Source organism: Hypoxylon trugodes (assembly GCF_022578975.1).
Source record: "Hypoxylon trugodes strain CBS 135444 unplaced genomic scaffold F4822scaffold_6, whole genome shotgun sequence".
NCBI classification, from domain to species: Eukaryota; Fungi; Ascomycota; class Sordariomycetes; order Xylariales; family Hypoxylaceae; genus Hypoxylon; species Hypoxylon trugodes.
In genome coordinates, this window is record NW_026250021.1 from 2,645,520 (window position 1) to 2,668,367 (window position 22,848).

The 22,848-nt window shown below is 46.1% G+C and overlaps 6 protein-coding genes across 6 annotated transcripts; 1 reads left to right on the forward strand and 5 right to left on the reverse strand.

Annotated features, from left to right (window-relative positions):
- Positions 1-880: 880 nt before the first annotated feature.
- F4822DRAFT_430712 (uncharacterized protein) lies at positions 881-2,885 on the reverse strand (the record flags this gene model as incomplete). Its single annotated transcript, XM_051461349.1, has 3 exons — positions 881-1,765; positions 1,829-2,729; positions 2,824-2,885. The coding sequence occupies 3 exons, from the start codon at positions 2,883-2,885 to the stop codon at positions 881-883; spliced, it is 1,848 nt and encodes a 615-aa protein (XP_051313736.1).
- A 5,963-nt stretch (positions 2,886-8,848) lies between these two features.
- On the reverse strand, positions 8,849-11,572 carry F4822DRAFT_297385 (WD40 repeat-like protein). Its single transcript, XM_051455132.1, has 7 exons — positions 11,247-11,572; positions 11,015-11,148; positions 10,230-10,957; positions 9,814-10,181; positions 9,475-9,760; positions 9,159-9,420; positions 8,849-9,088 (listed from the first exon to the last, which is right to left on the reverse strand). Exons 1-7 carry the CDS (start codon positions 11,249-11,251, stop codon positions 9,033-9,035), a joined length of 1,839 nt encoding a protein of 612 aa, XP_051313737.1. The 5' UTR covers positions 11,252-11,572; the 3' UTR covers positions 8,849-9,032.
- A 632-nt stretch (positions 11,573-12,204) lies between these two features.
- On the forward strand, positions 12,205-15,075 carry F4822DRAFT_408137 (mitochondrial Rho GTPase). The gene is made up of 2 exons (XM_051458550.1): positions 12,205-12,759; positions 12,828-15,075. Exons 1-2 carry the CDS (start codon positions 12,750-12,752, stop codon positions 14,696-14,698), a joined length of 1,881 nt encoding a protein of 626 aa, XP_051313738.1. The 5' UTR covers positions 12,205-12,749; the 3' UTR covers positions 14,699-15,075.
- F4822DRAFT_408139 (zinc-finger of the MIZ type in Nse subunit-domain-containing protein) lies at positions 15,076-16,879 on the reverse strand. Its single transcript, XM_051458551.1, has 2 exons — positions 15,683-16,879; positions 15,076-15,620 (listed from the first exon to the last, which is right to left on the reverse strand). Exons 1-2 carry the CDS (start codon positions 16,721-16,723, stop codon positions 15,387-15,389), a joined length of 1,275 nt encoding a protein of 424 aa, XP_051313739.1. The 5' UTR covers positions 16,724-16,879; the 3' UTR covers positions 15,076-15,386.
- F4822DRAFT_297484 (uncharacterized protein) lies at positions 16,859-18,956 on the reverse strand. Its single transcript, XM_051455133.1, has one exon. It carries the CDS (start codon positions 18,697-18,699, stop codon positions 17,383-17,385), a length of 1,317 nt encoding a protein of 438 aa, XP_051313740.1. The 5' UTR covers positions 18,700-18,956; the 3' UTR covers positions 16,859-17,382.
- A 1,775-nt stretch (positions 18,957-20,731) lies between these two features.
- F4822DRAFT_430717 (uncharacterized protein) lies at positions 20,732-21,550 on the reverse strand (the record flags this gene model as incomplete). Its single annotated transcript, XM_051461350.1, has 2 exons — positions 20,732-21,372; positions 21,430-21,550. 2 exons carry the CDS (start codon positions 21,548-21,550, stop codon positions 20,732-20,734), a joined length of 762 nt encoding a protein of 253 aa, XP_051313741.1.
- Between the last annotated feature and the right edge of the window lie 1,298 nt (positions 21,551-22,848).

Consider the following 22,848-nt stretch of genomic DNA (forward strand, 5'->3'; position numbering starts at 1 on the left):
GGGACATAATTATTCGCGCACGAGGCAGACACCGATCGACTGAAAAGCCAAGACGTATCGAAACATGTAGGACATTTCGCCCGGTTACGGACAGCCCGAAGCCTTTCGGGATGGACAAATGTCGTATCCCACAGCGCGAATACCTACCTCAGCCGTACGGAGTATTAATTAATTCTCCATTTCTATTGCCCCCCCTTTATTTCTTATGCCTTATTTCAAACCCCAGAACAAGGTAGCAAGCGAGAAAACTTCTTTTTTTACCTTGATACAACTTTAGCATGTAACACTCCACGTCTTTTTTGCTTCATGCGAGGACCACAACCGTAATTAACCGTTATGAGGTTGAGGTTGCGAAGATTTTTCTTATTTATGTTTCTCGGCCTCTAATTTGCCGAAGTCAGGAGGATAAGGGGGTAGTGGGTTGGGTCGTATCGCCTCCTGACACCAAAAAGTTGATCTCTACCTGGGTAAGATACCAAGATATGTTCCAAGGTTCGTGTCTAAATGCCATCGGTCTGAAGAAACAAGAACGATATTGGGTATATAGTAATTCTCAGATATGTTCCTTCTCCCCCATAATAATAATAAACCAACCAACCAAGTTAAATCATTTGTCTTGGAGACCGTTACCGTGTATGCTATTTCGCCGCCCAATGCAAAGTGTGGCCCGTCCCGATGAAACCATTCCCCCTGCGAACCATTGTACATGTGAATGTGTCCCCCTGAGCCATTAAAACGCCTAGCCAAGAGTGGATATAAACCAATAAACATTATCTTCGGTCTACCTTGGTAGCCATAGGAACTTCAGCTTGGGAAACATTTCCAAATGGCAAAGTGACAGTCGAAGGGAAAAATAAAAAAGGACATCGTGGCAACTCAGCTAGCCACTTCTGCCTTGAACAAGTCGCAGCCGTCGCTCGCCATCAGTGCCACCCACCGATGCGTGACTGGGGAAAAAATTGAAACCTCCCATCGAGTGCCGATTGGTTTGCCTAGACCTGGAGTGCGTGTCCGAAGTAGTGTCAACCACCACATGTGGAGTTTCCGTAATAGTTGTCATAGGATCTGTCACTACTATGCGAGTAGGCGTATTCGGCGCACTTATTGCACTCATTGCCGTCTGGTAATCCGGAAGTCCAACGGAGTTGTTGTAACTGTGTGCCCTTGAGAGCGGGGCCCTCGTTGCCGTTGTGTAGCTCGGGACTTTGCTCAATTGTGCAAGATCCGGGAATTCGTTATGTTGTGGTGGAGTGTGGTGACCTGATGCATGAGTTGCGTTCTCTTCCTCGCTGGTTTGTCGCGATAATTGTGCGGAATGCGTCTGCGATGACTCCCCAGTGTGCTCACTATCTTGTGGGTGGTTGAATGGAGTGGTTGCCCCTGAGCCCGAAATTGTCGACGTGTATGATTCATTCCTTCGAGATTCGTCAAGAGTCATATTTTGCAACCTGGAAGACAGAGCTGCAGGGGGGACCGCTACAGCATGAGCCAAAGCAGAAAGATTCTCCGATGAACCTGCCCGTGATTGAGCGTAGAAAGGACTATTGACGCCGCTGTGTATCCCGGGGGTCATAATTCCACTTGTATCCACGTCTTCATATAATTGATCCAAAACGTGCATCCCATAACCAGGAGGGGCCATAAATGATGCATCGCTCTCGTTCGCGTCGTTGGCTGATTCCGGCGCTTGGGATACGAGATTACCCTCCTCGTCTAATGGCATGTTTGGTGAAATGAAAATGGTGATTGGTAGAGATGCGCGAAGCTGTTCAAAATATTGTCAATACAATTACTCTGAAAATAAGACACCCATAACATCAAATCTTACCTCAGAAATGTGGCCGTCGGGGTTTCTTAGTGCAACGGTAAGCTTAAGCTTATGCCTGATTTTAATGCCGTGGACTGCGCAGTCTTGGATGCATTTGCTTAACCTCTTGGGAAGTGGCAATTCTCTTGTGATAACCCATCCTTCTTGACCTGTTTCCTCGATATTATCGCGCCAGTGGTTCTCGCGGGTTACTTCGAAATTCCATGATGTAACGTCCCGGTCGTGTTTGTATGATTTCGTTGGTGGCGGATAACTCAGTACACTGAACTCTTGGATCTCGATAAGTTTGACCGTGATGTTGCCCATCTCCAATCCTTTCAGCAGTGGCGTGAAACGCATCTCCAAGGGAATATTACTGCCAAAAACCACAGCCTTCTGTGGGATGACCACAGAATACTCGACCTTATTGGGCCATATATTCTCAACGCTCATAGCATGGTTGAACTCAAGCGCAGCTGGTTCCAAAGTACGAATAATACGGAATCGTTTGTAGGCGTGTAAGTTCTTGGCTAGTTTCCCTTTCGATATGGTTGCCTTCAAGACGTAGGTAATACCAGTTTGGTAAAGTCCCTCGACACTCTCCGCGGTGTCTCCTGGCAGCAAAAGCTCAAACGGCCATTCATAGTTCCCAGGCGCTAAGGTGTTGTGATGCGTCGTTTGGCCTACAAAAGGCGGCCAGGTATGCCTTAGAATCGTAGAAGTCCGATCTACCTTCTGGTTGTGAATACCGGACGGTGTTTGCTTTCCATCGACCCATGCTATTCGACAGTTACCCATAAGACGTAGATGAACATCGTCGACCTTTAAAGGCTCTCTTAGACATAAGACTAATACACCCTTTAGAAGTTGGCCGGAAGCTTCGTGCTCGTTTCCTCGGAAAACGATGAAATCATTCTCGAGACTATGCAATAAGACTTAGTAATGTGTTGCTAAGAGCAGTTGGTGGTGGTGTTGAAGTAGTGAAGAGTTCCCATTATCAAACTTGCTAGACTTACCGTATCTCGAATAATGTACAAGCATTCCGGCCCCCAACAGCAAAAGGATTAAAAGATGGCATTTTTAATTCTGTGGCTTCGACGGTATGTACTGTTTTGGATATGATGCCCGCACTCGGTGGAGAGCAGGCTTGTTGTGGATGTCGCCCACGAAAGGTGAACGGTAAATAATGAAGGTTTGTCATGGACAAGAATGGAAACGGTGGGAGGGACTGGAGTATTAAAGGAAGCAAGCAGATCGATGTAAAATTGTAAAAGAGTACCTAATACCAAAAAGATAGGAAGGTACAGTACACTAGATCGACGGATAGATAACTGGGTAGTTGCTAGGAAGAGCTAGGTAGCCAGGTAGCCAGGTAGGTAGCCAGGATCTAGCTAGAATAGAGGGCAGGCAGGATGTAGTTATGGATACGAAGAAAGCGCATCCACGTCCCAACCCTAGACACTAAGACAAAGGCGCGTGGGACTTAGTGACTTTGAAACTTTGGGACTTCGGCTTGCAAGGAATAATGTATGACACAAGATACGAAATCGATGTAGCGTATAATGTAATGTATTCGTGTATACATGTACGTAGTGTAGTGTGTAAGAGGTGAACGGCTTCCTTAGCGGCGGGTGGATACTTGTACTTGGCTAAGATCCTTTTAGTTTATATTCGTCTCCCTTGACACATATTTAATACATATAGACTATGATAAATATTTTTTTTTCTCCTTCGTTCTTTGAAACGGGCCATGTCCGCATCAAATAGAAATGGGGACCACGGGAAATTGCTTCGGGTATGGCGACGGGAGCCAAATGTAGCAGTAGTAGTTTTCCAACGTAGCCTCTTTAGTTATGGCTGCAGCAAGCAAGCCATAAAAAAAAGTTTTGAACTAATAGGAAAGGATATTTCCGTTGTCGCCGCCTTCGGGCAACTCGTCCCATTTTTCTTTCTCATGGGCAGTTTATTTTTTTCTTATGCTTTACGTCGTCAAGGTTACACTATGGAACCAGTCAAAAAAGAGAGTTTTGCAACGTACCTTGTAGAGTGCCGGGAATGAGAGAACCCTCAGAACCCTCGATTGCCAGGGGCAATGATTTAGTTAGGGAAACTTGGCTGGACCTGGATCGGCTTGGGGCTGCTTGGTCCCGCTGGGTTAGAAACGGTGATAGCCGGCCGGGATCTGCAAAGCTTGTGGTAGATCGTGAAGAAATGGTACGTACATATCAGTACCAAGATACATCAATGTAATGTAATAACTTTTTATATGCATGCAGAATGAGAACATGGAATTGATGGATGGAATCCACCTACGTAGGCTGTGTCACCTTCACCTAAGCATTTTATTCTTATTTTTATATTGCGGTCTTATTTTATGCTGTACTGTTTCGGAGTACATTGAAAAGTACCTAGGTACGTATGATGAAGTACATCAAATACTTAAATCTCTTAGGTCAGGTGGGGCGAGGGGCTCTGTTCTCGAGCCCTGCTGTTGCCCTGCTGTCCTGCTATCGGCCGGTCGCGCGCATTTGCTAAAACGTTTTTGGTAGTGAAATGGTGCGGCGAGTCACGCGGTGGAAGGTTTGATAGGGTCGATTTGGTGGAACAATACCTAGATACCTACCTAGGTAGGTACCTTCCTACGTACATACTGAACTCACATCTTTTCCATCTTCGTCATCGTCCTCCCTCATTCTTCCCATCTCCATCTCCGTATCCCCATACGATCACAATCACTCGATAAATACTACAATGTGTGCACAAATACATCCGCACTTTTCAAGGAAGATCACGAAATGACCAGACCATCAATCACCGTCACCATCGGTATCACTACATGTGTTGCTACCATGCATCACCTGCAAGTAACAGTATTTAAATTGTCCGTCTCCTCTTCTCGCGTTTCGAGTCCTACATATCTCTACCTCGGTATGGAGGGGTAGTGATGGAAATTTACATACCTTCTTCTACCAGTCAGATCGACTTTTCCACCTTGTAACATGGGAATGGTAAAACATTATCCCTGATGACAAGAAATCAATCAAATCATGATCCCTGCGTGTACCTACGGAATATGTATAGATGTATGATATGTATGCACATAAGTATGTACGTACGAGCTTACTTACATATTTCTTCAAGGGGGGCAGTGTACAAATATCCAAACGACCTAGGCCCTTTTATTCGATTGTCTGGATTGCTGGAATGATCACATCATGGTGGTGTGTGGAGTTCGATTCTCTCGCCTACTCCGCTCGCATACGGTACGGATAGAGGTGTACCTACAGTATTCCAAGTATTCCATTCATATGATTTTCTCCCCCCCTCTGTACTCTCTCAGTTCGCCTATCCACGTCTTTCTCTGCAAGCAACCAACATGCAATACCCCCCAAACTTGCAGCCCAATCTTTACGGTCGGGACAGGGCTGACCAGTTGGCTACGCCAGCAATATTGGTCTCATGATTACTGTCTAGTCTGTCTAGTGGCAGGCGTATGCAAAAGAATCTTTCGAATCGCAAAAAAGAAAATTATATCTTACGAACGGACAAGGATATGAATAAGACCCCCGCCGAATTATCCACGAGTTTCCGTGGGGGGTGAGCTCCGATTCGGCATCTTATTTCCCAAGTAGCCAAGTCCCTACTTTTTTATTCGGCTTGGCGGTGAATACCGACGAGAGACACCGCCTCATGCCCTTATGAACATCACGATTTCTCTAGATCGTTCTACGTATGATTGCAGGTGGTTTAATTCCTGACATGATCAAGGGATTGCGGATCCATGCGCCAAGCTTCGATTGGTTCAACGGACTACCACCTCGATATGCATGGTGCCTGGAGGCTGTCGTTTTTTCTTCGTTACCATTAGGATTCGCAATATTACCCTCACTCATATACCTATTTCGGGCGTCTCACAATTTCGCACACTTCGGCCAAACAACCAACCGGCTGAACCGAAGCAAACAACCCGGATAGACTCGTCACCGAGGTCACCAACCATTTTTCGCCGCGGCTCTGACTAACATCGGATAGGAGCCACAACGGCATCGCAACCCATCGCATCGCATTTTCTCTGCCACACACATGTTACATTTTCAATTCATCTAAATTATATCATCACCGCCTTTTTTCATTCGCATAAACCCCTCGAGCGATCCTGCAAATATACGACGACCCAGATCGTTTCCTTCAGCTCGTCTCAGAGGACCGGATCTAATAACCGGCCCGCGCTTAATAGTAGCTGAGCTATTAACATTTCAAGGCCGAATCTAGAGCATTAAAATCTAAAAATTTTAGTATGGTAGAACAAGATGCGACCGAACACTAGACAAAAGGTTAGGACGTTACTAGTCCTGGCGGCCTTTGACTCTGCCAGTTTCAGCGAAGCCTACAAGGCATCTCCCTGCACTTGCAGAGGTTCATCAGCCCATCTACCTAGCGTACGGTTCCACGCTTTTTATTTAGGGCCCGCCTACGTGTAGAAAGATAAGGTCGGGACTGGTACTACCATCTCAACATAGCAGTGCCTGAGTAGGTATATGTGGATAACATCATCTCTATGCATCTAGTTATGTACCTAGATGGTGACCCTTGTTTACCCTTGGACTAAGGGTTAGAGCCTCAACCATATATGGTTGCATCAACTCTCAAGTGAGGATGGTTGCTGGCTGCTGACAACAAAAAGCTTCTTTTCCGATTTGGATCTTGTCAGCCTTCCGAGAGTCGAAACTTAATTATGCCTACTATTACGCGTCATACGTGTTGCGTGGCATACTATATTGACATACCGCCCGATTTATAGGAAATTCCTATTCCGCTCGAGTGGAATCTTATCCGGAATTGGCAGCTTAAGCAAGCAGATGTCATAGATTACATAAAACACAAAGAGGCTGAATCTAAGAAGCTATTCTGAATCTAAGCACGATAAAGTATTCATTGGATACCCGGTCTTCCTCGTTTAAGCAAGGGACCTATTCCGTCAGGTCAGGCCAGAGATGGTGGATGGGTGTCTGGACAACAAATACTAACACGGTTTTTCCCGAGATAACATTCCGGACTCACGAGCGAGGTCTTTTTAAAACGCCCAACACGGATCCCTTTTTTTTTTCTCTTTAAGTGTCCAGACGGGGCCAAGCTAGTGCTGAGCCCTGTGGCCTGTGATTGCTAAGTGGATCTCGGTCTCATCAGTGGAGCGGCTAGTGTTCCTTGGATGAAGATCGTGGGTTTCCAGATATCCAATCCACGTGGGGGCCACCTTGCTCGTGTCATACAAGAAGGGGGGCATTCTTGCTGTGCCTGACGAGCATGGACGAAACAAGGAAATACTGAGAGAGTAAAGGAAAAAAAAAAAGGCTTACACCGACGGGATTCCGCGCGTACATAGCCGTTAGACTCCTGCTTGCAGTATCAACGGATTGCCCTTTTAAGAGAGGTGTCATCCTCAGCCCATTCGTTCTTGGTTTATATCCACTGCTATCATACTAGCATACTAGCATACCTAGCCTTACCAACGGATAAGGGACCACTTCAGTCTTATGCTTCGACCAGGACTGAAAGTATGAAGGGCCGAATGAGAGTTGGGTCTTCTAATAACCTTGTTGAGGCTCTCATCTATTCTCTACTTTTAGACGCGTTCTAGATGCCGCGCAGAACCAGATACCGGTCCCGGTGACCGGCGGCCGGCAGCTTTACGCGCTGTCACAAAGTTCCAATTGATCGACCAACCATTGAGCTGTTAACCAACCACCTGCGTATGTCCCCTGAAGTTATAAATGAACCCTTACCTGCAGGAGCTCGACTAGCCGGGTAGCTGAAGCTAAGCTGGTTGGTTAGTAGGTCATCACAGCATACACATGCACATATATATTATAATACAGGTAAGATAAGACGACAGCAGCATGAAGAGAAATCTGATAATCATAATGACAATCTATGTTTCTTTCGCTTTCACATGCCATTTCTTTCGTCTCTTGCAGGTTGATTGCAGCTACATAATACATTATGTACATGCAATAAGCTACAGCTACCTTGCCTTGCATGGGTACTACGTAGGTGGCAGCGTAGGAGCCTCAATAATCATATGAAAGAAAGGAAGGAAACAAACCAAACAAATGAAACAAAACGAGACAAAAGAAAATAAGCCTGGCTCCTTTTCAACCCTTCGTCCCTTGTCTCATCGTGATGAGACGCACTGACTGGACAAACCGGATTTCCTAATTTAGATATCCCGTCATACATAGATTAGATCTCGTCAATTAATCAATCAACGTTGTTTTTTGTCTATTGTCCTATTTTCCCTTTTTGGTCTGTTTTCGCCCCCTTTCACTTTCACAATCGCATATGTATACCAATATGGGTGTTGATATTGCGATTGCGACTGTAACATATGATCGAAACACAGACCCTCTACCTCCTACCTACACCTCCTTTTCTCCTGTCTGTCTCCATTTCCCTTAATTCCCTTAATTCCCTCGTCCCGCTCACACCTCACACCCCTCGTGTCTTCCTCCTTGTAATCACGGAGATCAAACTCGTGCGTGCGTATCATACATACCATACCGTACATACGGAGCTCTCTACGTACGTGTCGTAAATTCGTCTATGTCTATGTATATGTGCATGCAACCTACACGTACCTATGTATGTGGACCTATCCACCGAATAAACTATTCTCTCGCCCTTTGCCTCCCGCCTCCTAATCCACTTAATCGATCCCTATCCATTGTAAAAAAAAAATATGAGAAGGCAATAAATGAACAAAGGGCAAAGGAAAACAAGGAGAAAAACTACCGCAAGTATCCACACTTACACCGAAAAGACACCGGGCCAGCCTCCCGACGCGGAAGACGGGCAAGCTAAAGTAGTTTCCTTCATGAATTTTTTTCTTTTTTTGCTTTTTGCTGAACCAACACGATGATTTCTTTGGTGAACTCCTCATATACTCCGACGTAGCATCGCTGTATTATCGGACGATATGAGTTTTTTTATTAATGTTTTTTGATGTTTGATATACCAAATAGCGCAATCGCTTGTTGAATGACTCAACAGTGCATGCACGCTCTTTGTTTCGAAGCTTCAAAGCTAGTTGGTGTTTATGTACACATCTATGCCCGTATCCATATCGTATCCATAATCGCAAAGTCATGATTCAATGAATGCAATCGTTCGGCACCGTGGGAGTGATGTCCCCTCTAGAGTGTTCTGGAGAACTTTCCTCCTCTTTTCATCATAATTCTGCTGGAGCTGGGGTGTCGGATGGTCGATTCCAAGTTCTGATGTGACCTAGAATGAACAATTTCGTTAGTATGCATACACATATCCCTAGCTTCATAGGAGCGGTGACTGCACTTACCTGTCTTACAGCTCGTCATTATGGCATCTTCAGTAAACTCAATCCAGCTAAGCGGATGTTTGTCAGCCATCTTCGTCAACACAGGCGGTAATATCGCTGTTCTCGAACGCGGCTCGACGGGGTGATTGATCGTGTTCTCTTCTGCATCTAACGCCGAGACGACAGAGTCCGACCGTAACCTACTAGTCGATGTGCCTTGCGTCTCAGCGCGTTGCAATGCAGGTAGTCGGGAGGATACAGATCCTCGTTGCCGGCTTGCTGTCTGTTGAACCATATCAGTGGCTTAATTCGTAACATCTAGGAGGGGGGGGCATACCGCCTTCGGTTTGTGTAACATGCCGACGTTGAAGTCCCAGAGACATAACCGACAATCTTCGCCTACACTGCCGAAACGATAGTTCCTCTCGTCGCATCTCCACGGGTCAAACGCGACAGATGTAACCCATGACTGATGTCCTTGACATCGTGCTATGAGTGTCGTTTCCGATGGACACCATATCGAAATCAAATCATCCTGTCCTCCTGTGAGGACGTACTTGCCATCCGGAGACCAACACACACATATAAACCCACCATAATACGCATTATATACTCCTAGGAGCCTGTAGTCACAATTAGGTATTATGTGGAAGTTGGAGTCAAGGCCACTACTTACTCTTCCTTTAGGTAATCGATAATCCGCATTGTACCATCTTCAGAAACCACGGCAAGATGGCGATTATCGGGCGAAAACTCGAAGGCATTGATTCGCTGATTTGATAACTTCCACACAGCTACAGGGTTATTCTTCTGGTTCTTGGAGTGAACCGATTTTAACACATTAATCTCCTTATAGTGATTGACGACCTTAGGAGGAGCAGCCTCCCCATTAGGTTTCGGGTCTTCCTCCTCGGGATTGAAAATCGCATCTTCTTTCTCCTTATCGTAGACAACTAAAGAGCCATCCATATGCGCCGCAAGAAATAGGTTTTCTGCTCCGGGAATCCAACGTATTTGGGAAACCGGTGTTTTGTTAATTACCCCCTATAACGCATTAATAAGACTTCACGTAGATGAGACCTGAACTCTCACATTCTTATTTAACCTAGTATATCTCTGAGACATAGGCTCCCACCATATAATCTCGCCCGTTGAGAAACCCATGATCATATCTATGTGACTCGGGCTCTTCGTTACTAAGTTGACATCGTGGCTTAAGCAATGCGCCTTTGTAAATAGAATCTTAGTCAAGTAGTCGGCTTTAGTAGGAGACGATAGATCTAGCCATTGGAATGCACGGTTTATGTTGGCAAAGGCGAACAGTCCATCGCTTGGTCGGTCGGCTATTTTCTTAGAGAACGCTTCGTTTATGATGACCCGCGATATGAAGGACGAATTACTCTTAGTCATGTTATTCTTAGGTTTCCGTCGCTTATTCGGATCCTTGGTCCTTTCTGGAGCAAGCAGAGCATTTCCATCACCAAAAGCTGGCGCCGAAATGGCTGTGGCCGAAGTAGATGGTCCACCATCACTAAATGATGTGCCCCTCCCCTCACCATCGCTACTCAATTTGGCGTCGTTCGAATATCGTCCTTCGCTAGGATGTTCGGCAATGCTCGGGGATAACGTGGTGGTTGTCGGAGTAAGTTTGAAGAGGGCGGGCGGAGGAGGTCGCGTTTCTAAGCTAAGGAGGGAGATCTTGGTTCCAGCTGTAGCTGGTTGAGGAGTAGTCGCTAGTGGGTTGGGGTTAATAACCGGCGCCTCGGATGGATGTGGTGGTGGTGTCGCAAGGAGAAGGTCTTCTTTCAACACATATGTTCCTATATATCACAGTTTCAGCGCTGCTTTAACGGCATTGCCGCTTCACACTGTCATACCTTCTCCAACTAGGAATTGATCTTCGGGATTCGATAGGATGTTGTTCGTCTCGATCATGGGGGTGGCATGGCCGGCAGCAACAGCGGCATTATACGCTGCCTGCGTTGGATACCTAGGCGGAGGCGGTAACACACTGATGGCGCCGATCTCATTAGTCGTCTGGGCATGCTTATAGTCGAGGAACACAGCATGGTCTGTTGGGATAAGAGACAAGGGACAAGACAGCCTTACAACATGGCGAGGGTTTATTGGATTCCAATTGAAAAGGCCACTTAATAACAAGGATGACGCCGTGTAATTCTAGATATCTATTCCATATACTCGGATCGCGTGAAGGAATTAAACGAGTCGTATACCGAATGGGAGGGAAGGATAGAACCGAGGCAAACAACAAGATTGGGGAATAAGTTGATTTTGGATCGGGAAGTTAAGCTACATCAGCTCATATTTCGTAACGTGGAGTTTGGACATAATCTAAAGTTACATCTTGCGCCTATTCAAACAATGCTTGATACAGTGGATGAAGTTGGTAAGGTAGAGGAGGAAATAAAAAAAGGGAAGAAGTTGGAGAGGAAATTAAAAGTCAAGAATAAGAATTAAGAATATACTTCGTGGGTGATCATGGATGTTGCGCATCTCGAAAATCGACAGGAACGACTCCCATGTCTAGTAAGTCTAGCTAGAAGTAGTAGAAGCTTTGCGCAGGTCGCAGGTCGGGGTTAACCCAAGTGAACGTTAAACAGGGGTATAGAATCTTTCGGGAGCGTAATGTGGGGTAATTCAAGCAGTAACAGCACGCTAGTTCTATGAGGGGGGATTGGATGAGGGGAATTGACAGCTTGTTTATTGTATTCGGTACGCTATTGATTGTGTTACTTTCAAGTACTTCCACCGGTACCTGTACCTTTTAAACTTAAGCTGTTAATACGGCTGGTGTTCGTCCAGTTATTCGGAAGTCGGACCCTTAGTGGAGGGGAAACTTGCAGATGGATGTACATACTATGTAGTGTATTTTTCAGGGCTGCATTCCGTCCTGTAATAGATGTACTTTTATAGGTGATGTTATCCTGGGGGGCTTTTCGCCTATCAACCCAATGAAGATTAGGCGCAACATATGATCGGATCTTATGTCCATGAGTTCGACAAGTAGCTTTTAAAATTGTAAAAGTAGATTAATTCTTTCTTTTGGGCGTTCTATGTTGGTTGCAGTATAAAATTCACATAAATACTTTGGTACGTATATGTACATGTATGTATCACGGTGGCTACGTGCATTTATGTTTGAGTTTATGTTTTTTTTTATCCGTTGTGGAATGTACAGTACCCGTGGGACCTTGGAAGTATCTAATCGGATAATCACCATCTCAACCACCGAATTACGTAGCATCCACTTGGATCTCGCCAAACTATCTGCCACTTAGCTACTACCTAACTATCACTTAACTGTCACTTAAATACCATCTGATAGGTTTACAGATCTGTTCCTAATACGGTTGGATCAGTTGAACCAGCACCCAATCCGCTTAAACTTCATTCACGCGTGAAGCGGAGAACAAATCATCACCGCTCCCTTAATTGCTACTCAGCGGTTAGCATCCTCTACCAAGACTCAGCCGATTTTTCGCTTCACGGCGCGTATTACTATTTAACCAGCTTCGCGAATTACCTCAGTTATTTAAGGACGAATGGCATCGTAGAGGAGGAGCTTCATAGTGCTGGGATTCTTTGACCAGTATGGCAACAGGTACACAACTTCACATCTTGTCCCATTCGCGAGTTTGCATCATTGACGATATCAATTTATTTGCGTAGTACGTGTTTGTGTTTGCGGAGATGAAGGTACTGGCAAGTCAAGCCTCATCGCATCCCTTGTTAAAGATGTATTCGTGAGCCATAAGATTCAACCTGTCCTACCGCAAATTACGATACCGCCGAGCATTGGTACTCCCGAAAATGTTACCACTACCATCGTCGATACGTCGGCGCGACCACAAGACCGAACTACCTTACGAAAAGAGATCCGAAAGTCCAACGTCATCCTCCTAGTCTATTCCGACCATTACAGCTATGAACGGGTTGCTCTCTTTTGGATGCCCTACTTCCGTTCCCTTGGTGTAAACGTACCTGTCGTTTTATGTGCCAACAAGTCCGACCTGACCGACTGCACCACCCCGCAAGTTGTTGAAGATGAGATGTTACCTGTTATGAACGAGTTTAGGGAAATCGATTCCTGCATACGAGCGAGCGCCCGGGAACATCATAATGTTAATGAGACTTTCTTCCTCTGCCAAAAAGCTGTTACGCATCCCATTGCTCCGCTTTTCGATTATAAGGAAGGGAACCTCAAGCCAGCTTGTGTATCGGCTCTGAAGCGGATATTCTACCTGTGTGATAAGGATCAAGACGGGTACTTGAACGATGGCGAAATCCAAGAATTCCAGGCCAAATGCTTTGATAAGCCTTTACCACCCGGAGATCTAGAGAATATCAAATTATTGATCGCAAAGTCCGTTCCTGGCTCCGATACTACGAAGGGTGTTGATATGCGGGGCTTCTTACAACTGAATAAGATATACGCCGAGAAGGGTCGACATGAGACTATTTGGATTATATTGCGGAAATACCATTATACTGATAGCTTAAGCTTGGAAGACAGTCTTATCCGTCCCAAGTTTGAAGTACCCGAATATGCCTCCGCCGAGTTGAGTCCAGCCGGGTATCGGTTCTTCATGGACCTATTCTTGTTATTCGATAAGGACAATGATGGGGGTTTGAATAATCAAGAGCTTGCTGCTTTATTTGCTCCGACTCCGGGTCTACCTACATCTTGGGTAGAATCCTCGTTTCCATCCACGACCGTTCGCAACGAAGCCGGATATATAACGTTACAAGGATGGCTTGCTCAGTGGAGTATGACCACATTCTTAGAACCTAAAACGACTCTAGAGTATCTGGCATATCTGGGCTTTGAGCCTTCCAATTCTAGAGAATCGCTTACGTCGGCTTTGAAAATAACGAAACCTCGGAAGCGAAGAAGACGTCCTGGTCGAGTTGAACGCAACGTTGTGCTGTGTTATATCGTTGGTGCTGCTGCTGCTGGAAAATCCTCTCTCCTAGACGCATTCCTTAACCGGCCGTTTGACGGCTTGTATCATCCAACAATAAAACCCAGAAGGGCTGTCAACAGTGTGGAACTTCAAGGTGGCAAACAATGCTACCTGATTCTCGAAGAGCTTGGGGAGCTTGAGCCGGCTATACTAGACAATCAAGCTAGGCTAGATCCGTGCGACCTAATATGCTACGCCTACGATTCTTCAGACCCAGATTCGTTCTCTCACATAGTCGACCTACGGAAGAAGCACCCACAATTAGACGATCTACCTTCGATCTATACAGCTTTGAAGGCGGACAAGGACAAAACAACTCAAAGAAGCGAGTTGCAACCCGACCAATACACGTCAAGCCTGATGATGAGCACGCCAGTTCATGTCAGTGTTACATGGAATAGTATTGGTGAACTCTTCGTGGCTTTAGCTGAAGCGGCCACAAATCCTAGTACGGCATTCCCTAAAAACGAGGAGCCACCGCCTGATCGGACGAGTCTATACCTCGCCTTAGGCGCAACAACTTGTGCAGCCGTAGCAGCATTCATGATCTGGAGAAGATCAACCAATTCTTTTTAAACACATTTTCTAAACATTTTTCTTCTTCAAATCCGCACCCACTCCCTCTTCTCCTAGTGACCTTTAATCCCTCCCATATCGTTTTGATATCAAGCATTTTCCAGGCGTTACGTACGACTTGGAGAGGATATCAACAAGCAACAGCAGTGAAATGCGTAGTTAGCATCCATCAGTTCATTTTGTTATGATAACCCCCACTCCATCGGTTTTTTGTCTTTTTTTTGTTTTTGTTTTTTTTTTTTTTTGGTTGCATGATACCCCCATCTCTACTACTGTCGTTGAGCAAATTCATTCGTATTGGAGAGATACAGATATACATATACCGACTTAAGTAGTCTACTTAGTACTTAATGAATTTAATCATTAGAAAGTCTCCTCTTAGGTTTTAGCTTCGCTGGTGAGAGTTGTAGGTCCTCGTATTTGAATGTATTTGTACTAGTATAGTCTGGTATATTTTGAAGTCGGCAATACTGCGCAGATGGTTAGGGTTAGTGATTGAACTACAAGAGTGCAAAACTACTCCGCAACGATGTGGCGATACCATAAACTTAGTCAGAACGTCATTATTCATGATTAATAGTACCTCGTCTCGTAGACGTAAGCTCGAGTCACCCTGAGTATGCTCCTTGTACTTCCATCCGTAACGCCAACAGAATCAATGTGTCCCTAGAAGCCCGTCATAGGCAAGCTACGCCTCTTCATCATCATCTACTATATCCTCAATCAATCGACGTCCCCTATCTCGCCCTTCCTGCTTAACCTTGCGGTGCGAGCTCTGCGTTATCCTCATCTCCAAATCACCATCACCGTCAAGAGTCTCATCCTCATCGTCATCATCCATACCAGCACGTTGCGCGACTTGTTGTCGTTTGATTCTACGAAGCATAACGGGATCAGGTTGGAAATTCGCCATTGATACTTCCTGTATTGTAGTTAGCTAGCTGCTTCTGTAAAATAGAATGTGTAATGTGTTGTGGGACATACCTTGTTACATCCCGTCTGCGGACATCGCGCCTTTCCACCGGGCTTAGTTCGCAGGAACTGGACAATAGACTCCTTCTCGAAAGTGTGCTTGCATTTAGTACTCGTGTACGGGTTCTGCATGACAACCATGGAGAGCGGGCAGTGAATATCAAGATGCTCCTCTGCCACAATCAAATCCTCATCTTCGTCATCTTCCATCTCGCCATTCGCTCCGTTCTGTGAAAACCACTTAGTGGCATCAGGTAGCGGCTTGCCATCAGCGCCATGTACAGCGTCATGCCACAGACGCTTGAAGTCGATATAATCATTGTTGACCGCGTACTTCTCATACAAGCTCTTGCTTGCATACTCAGCCGCCGCATCTTGCTTCGCCTTCTTGAGTAAATCCACCGGACCCACGATCTCCGCGTCATCCATATCTTCATCCTGGTCCATATTCTGAGTCTCGTCCTCAGCATCAGGATCCCTATTCCTCCGACTCGGTCTCCGGCGCCTCGTTCTGGCTTCTGCTTCACGCTCAATTCTCTGCGCTACATCTCGCATCGCGGTATTGTTATCCTCGAGCTCGACTTTGAGATCAATCACGCTGCGCACCGCGAGATCGCATTCTTCGGTCAAGAGTGGGACGTCTTTCTGTAACTCTAATACGGCTCTTTCCACCGCATGTTCACGGTCGCTTTTTGTATCATTACTATTTTCACCGTTTCGCTCGATCCGCTTAGCTTGCAGGCTTTGCAGAGTCTCTTTGCGCTCCGAGAAACGATCGTTGAGGTCCCGTACGCTGCCGCTTAGGAGCTCGAGGGATTTGCTTAGTTGCTCTTCGTACTTTCGCGTGTGCCCGTCGGCGCAGAGTTGGGCTAGGGTGCGGATGGCTGAGTCGCTTAGAGGGCAGGCTAGGGGTTCGTAGGGGGGAAGTTCGGCGGGTGGTGGGTTTGGGATGTCGCGTTCTAAGGTATGGCGGCCGAGAGTGGCGGTTGAGGCGATTGTGCTCTCGCGTATGCCCCGGTGTAGGTCCCGGTCGCGTCGGGTTAGGAGGGGCATGGTGTTGGTTTGTTTGTGAGGATGGTAGTTGGTGTGGTGGGACGAATTATTTGGGGAAGTTTTAGATCATTTGATATGTGTGGTCAATTGGTCTATTTGGGCGAAGAGGTGGGATGGTTTGTGAATATGAAAGAGTATAAAAAGCTACATACGCGTCGAACCGCGTTGATAAAGTACATTAGATAAGAGAAAGTGTGTATTTGTGTCACCTCACCCCACCTATGATATTCGTTTTTGTACGCCAAAATGGTTGATATAGTGGGGTCATGATGGTTTAGGTAATTCTTAACATTAAACTTCGGCTTCGTAATGTCATTACCATTACACAAAGTTGGGTGGTGATGCAAATCCTCCCAGTAGATGCTAAATGATCCCAAGGTATACCTTCCCCATATTCCCAAATAATGCCTTCTAGTGCAAACCGCAATTTAGTTCAAAATCTAAAACTTGCCCGTACCTATACCTGGTACACTCCAATTTGACCCAGAAGCCGATATAGCTTCAAAGTTAGTTTCCTAGTTAGTAAGGTAGCAATTACAACTTAATATTCTAATCCATAAACCCGGTAATAAATCCGAAGAGTCTCCAATCTCCAATCTCCAATCCCCAATTCTGAACACTTCCCCAACTCATCGTTATACTCATTCTCGTAGTCGTGCTTAATCACCGTAATCACTTTCACTCCCTCGTCCATCACCACCGGTCATCTTATCATGAACTGCGTATAAAGCTTTGATCCAGGTATCCAGCATAGTATTCAGCGATCGCTCCTGACCTGCATCCATTTGCATATCCCCGAGCTTGTCGCGTAGCCTCTCGTATGCTTCGATCATAACCCATACTTGCAGTGCCGAGGTCTCGGAGCTAGGTCGCATGAATGATCCGCTGGCTGCTGACGAGAGTTCCCGACCTAGTAGATCGAGACAAATTTGTAGACCAGGACTTCCGGGTGACGCTCGTCGCGATGGGGGGCTGAGAATGGATTCAAGGTCGGTTTCAGGTTCAGGTTCGGGTTCGGGTTCAGGTTGGTATTGGGATTGGCGTCGCGGTGGTGTTGATAAGGGTGCTAATGCTGGTACTAGTTGTCGGTGGCGTAGTTCACGGGCTGGTGGGATTGGGGGCGGTGAGGGTGAGGGTGAGATGGATATTGGGACAGGAGATGAGCCTGGTTTTGTGTATACAGGTTCCTCTTCGAACGCGACTAGTGTCCCGTCATCCGAGTGAGGCGTTCCTGTAGATTGGGGCGAGAGTTCGGGAATTATTTGGATTGTATTTCGCCTATTGTCGACATACGCATGCACCTTCGCGTCGTGGCGGCGGCGGTAAGCATCGCCAAGTCGCAATGGCTGTTCATTTTCATTTAGGATCGCGCAGCTTGATTCTAAAAGTGCGCGGTAGGACTCTGCGATTTTTTCTACGCTTGAGACTCGATGGGCAGCGGCTTGTTGTTCGCGTCGTTGCCGGTCTTCCAATTGTCCGATGTGGTAGACGGGGGTTTTCGCGTACCGTCGCGTCACCGATGTTGTAGATGTAGATGTAGAAGAGGGTGTCGCGCATGATGCTCGCTTATCTAATTGTCGTCCCGCTTTCGCGTCGTTCACGGATAGATGCGCGAACTCGGGGATTACTTGCATCGAATGTCGGAATGGTTTGCCACTGTTCTGTTGTACGGGAGGAGGTTGACTCCGAACGAGATAACCGCTCTTTCGGAGTTGTTCGAGCCATTTGCCATCATTGGGATCGGCCGTCTCTGGAATTGGTTTACTTATCGCGCTGACATTGATTTTGGATTTTACCGCTTTCTTGGTATCGTCCTCGTTTTTGTGGTTGGTTTTGCTGCTGTCGTGGTTCGATTTATACCAGCGTGGTTGGGTGCCGATTTTTTGCAGTTTCCGCCTCAATTTTTTACCAGCGCCTTCAGGCTTCACGACAGCGGGTTCTGTCGCTGTCGTCGTATGTCCCCTATGCCAGTTCATTGTGAAATATGGAATTGCATTAGTAGGGAAAATGATTTCGAGTATAGCATTACTATGATATGAGTGCGGATGCGGGTGTGTTGAAAAGGGCAGTAGTATAAAAGTAATACGAAATGTTACAGTATACACTTTTTTTAGTGATTCTATTGCCTACCTAGAGTTACATCGAGGAGCCCTTACCACGATGACGTTGGTACATCGTGGGAATCAATTTGTCTGTGTGTGTCCCACCGCATTTTTCTAGCCAGCAGGTCTAGAGGCTGTCAAACCAATACGAAAACCGGATTTGCATAGCCCCTGGATACCCAAGTCGCATTGGTGGATTCTAGCTGGCTGACCTGCATATGCAATCGTGACGGCGCATGGACACCATGGCTCGCTCTCTTCCTACTATGTACCATGTAACCCGCCAACTTGGGAGGAAGGGCCTTGCGAACTAGGGAAATAAATTCATAGATTGAGGGGTGTTAAGTGTGTGCGTACAATATGCAAGTCACCAACAGTTGATAGAACTAAAGAGGAGAATATCGTCATCTTTTGATCAAGCGTAGTTGTTGGTGTTAGTGTGTAGATACCTATATGATGTAAACGCTAGAGAGAGACTTAACAATGTGACCCATAATCTAAGAGGTCTCAGAGGTCTTCTGAGGGGTCAAGTGTCAACTGTCAAGCGTCAAATAGTCAAGCGAGAGAGAGACAAGTGCATATAATACCCTAAAGCCCGTAAGCTAAATGAGTTCCTATCCACCAGTCGTTCCCTCCATCGTACGTATGCGCTTCTGTACGTACCCTCTATAATATGTATGCCATGCCAAGCTTGGAGTGGCGAACACCCTATCGTTCGATTGGCAGCCGAGCGTGGTATGCAAGGAATATGCAGGGTATTACTCTTTCTGCAGTGAGACTAGTTACATTCGTTGCCGATACGAGCTGGCCTCGACCCTATGTAAATTATGTAGGGTTATGATTATGTACCTAGTTATGTAGGTGTGGTATTGTATTCGCTCTCGTTGTCTTATTCAGGAAAGAAAGTGAGCGAACAAGAACAAAGGTCCTAACTTGGACGCCATACATAAAACCAATCCTGTTTTGTTCCTAAAAAGAAGCAAAAAAAATCTGCACAACTCGGCAACTAAAAAACATGCATCTCGATATATTATGTTCGTTCCATCTATATTACTCTCGACAGACATAGGGGTAACACATAGGAGTATGTAAGACTTCAGCCCGCCTATCTTGTTACCATCTACTACCTATTCTTTCCATTGGGGCGTTTTTTATACCGAAAATTGCCGGTTGTAATAGAAAATTTCAAGATTATGTCTGAGATTATGGTTGCTCTCCTTCTTTATTATTAGAAACGGAACGCAACAATAGAACTAGCGACGACACCGCTACTCCTATTCTGTGCGATGCATTTTGATGTAGGTCTCAAACCACGTTCTGTAGATAAGATTGCACATGTTACTGTTGCAGTTTGCAGTTCGTGATACCAGCCATTACCATTTTACTTTAATTCTGCCCCCTAAGGACGACGGCTGTAGATGCCGATCGGATGGTGAAGGTCCACTACGGAAGACTCGGATCCCGGATGCAGCCTTGCATTTTTCTATTTTATACCCAAATTTTAAAGGATTTTTTTCAGGGAAAACGCACCGTTGGTACTATATTAAGTTTCTGTTTCAATCGTCGTGATGTCCTATACAGAAATATTTATAGAAATTCAACTAGATTGAGTTAACCATCGAGTTACAAGTCTATAGAGCGGCCCCTGAATACTCTCTAATCCCCCATCAATTCACGCCCCAGTTCGTCCCCCAATTCACTCCATATTTTCCATCGCAAGTTGCGCAAATTTCTGTTTCAAATTTCAATCCCCAGTTCAGACCCCATCTCCATCCTTCCCCTTCACCAACCTCCTCCCCTCCTTTATTCCCACCACCACTGCACATCACTTACCTACAGTAAACACCACTACATAACCCAACCACCTAATTCCAATTCCAAGTCTACATACACGCACGCACGCACTTCACTTACGAAACACACTTAATCCCCCATATCCCACAGCGCCCATGTCCATGGTAATGTTGATGCGCTGGCATGTCGGGTTCGTAGGCGGCCAGCCTAAGTTGGCGCCTAAGACCCACGATACTAGCATCTGCGCTTGCTGATCTGTTTCGAGTTGTACGAGACATAGGTACCAGTTGTTGTAGTTGCGATTTTGCGTTGTGGTGGTGTTTCCGCTGGTTTTACTGCCGTTGCTAGTAGTGCTAGTACCGTTTTTGTTACCCGCGGTGGTGGTGGTGGTGGTGGTGGAGCCGCCATTCATCACTGTATCGTCTATCCCCGCCATCACTAAATCCCCGGTCGAACCATCGAAACCGAGGGTCCCCGGTGTCCCGGTCTGGTTGAGTACCGGAACGGCGACGTTCGAACCTGGGTCGTAGATCAATCCGACGGGTCCGTAGGAGGAGACCGTGCTGGATGTCTGTTTATTGCCGTTGCCGTTCTTGTGCTTAATATTACTCGTGCGGCGCCATGAGAGATACCCCACTGTGTAGTCGGCGCGCCCGCGCGAGGTGAAGATGAACCCGCCGTCGGTGGACTGCGATGATGCGTCGCCTGCTGTGTAGCAGAGACCGAGGGTGGTTTGACATGGGTAGGCACGCCCTGTGAGATATATGTTAGTGTATGCATGCTGTCGGATTATGTGACTTGGGATGCTACCATTGATTGTGCTGTCGTTAAGGCTGCTGACATGAAGCTGGAATGGCCCATTATCGTAGATCTGTGCTAGGGCAACATGAGCTCCCAGCACCAGTAGTTGTAGTATTTTTATAGATAGCATGTTGAAATAGTTTCGATTTCAATTGTCATTATATGTTCTCCCTATGCTCAGTGGCGATCGAGATTTGACGAGGCCATCTAGGCGCCTATCCGAGAGTAATCCTTCTATTTGTCTAGCATTTTATATCACATCGTTGGAAAATGGTTCACGGATATTTCATCAAGTCCAGGAGGCCTACGCCGTGGCACGGTTCATTAAGAGATTCGAGTAGTTCCAACCGAGAGTAATTTGCCAGTCTGCTGACTTGTAGCATGTTTTCAAATGAGGCTGACTCAATTAGCAAAGGACAGGCTCGCGATATACGAGTATCTCGCCTGCTTCCCAAGACATGGGACGATACACATTTCCCCCAAATTTCACTGGTTTGGAAGCAATCTACTTACTCCTTACTGTACCTCCTCGCTGATGAACGAAATCCATTGCCTACCTTTCGGATTATACAACGGGAATTAACCTATATAGGTCCTTCAAAGCCGATATCAATTGGTAGGTATCATTGGGCCAGTATATGGCTAGCGATATAACCATTAACGCATGTGACTTTAGATTATGTTGGCGTACATAGGTCTCGCTCCGGTACTTGAAACTGGTACGACTCGTACCATCATGCAGCACAAGTCTCCATTCTAGAAAGATGATGTGCTATGTGCTCGAACTGCCCGGCAAGTAAAAAGCTATACTTGTGATAGGACGCACTACTCCTCCTCATCTCCCCTTGCTTTGAAGAGATTGATATTGATACCTACCTAGATAGATAGAACGACAATATATAAACCACGAGTCACCTTGAAATAACCATTTACTTCTATATTTTAGCGTAGAGTTAACGCATCAAGCCCCTCAGCAAGAACTGGTGTGTCCAGGTCCCTGGGTAGGATACAAGACCTTCACTACTTCAAACTCAAGCATCGATAGTCCTTGTATAAGCATTGAGAAGGTGGAAGGGGGGAGCTTGACTCCACGGCAAGAAGCGGGAGGTCAAGCTGTCATAATTAGGTCAAGGAAGACCCAGGGACAAGGAGTAAGATAATGGGACTGTACAACCTGATATTGGTCCTGGGACTTCTCGAAGATATCCATATCCTCGTTTAAATCATGTAATGAATAGCTTTAGATTGGTCAGAATCCTTACTTGGGCAGTGGTAAGAGTCAGATCGAAACGGCCGGATACGTTTCGATTACTTCGGCTCCGAGATTATGGTACAGGACCTGGTCATGTCGCTATGCTCTCTATATAATATTCTCGATATATCTCGACTCGGCGACCGAGTGTGGGGTACATATATGATTAGAAGGAT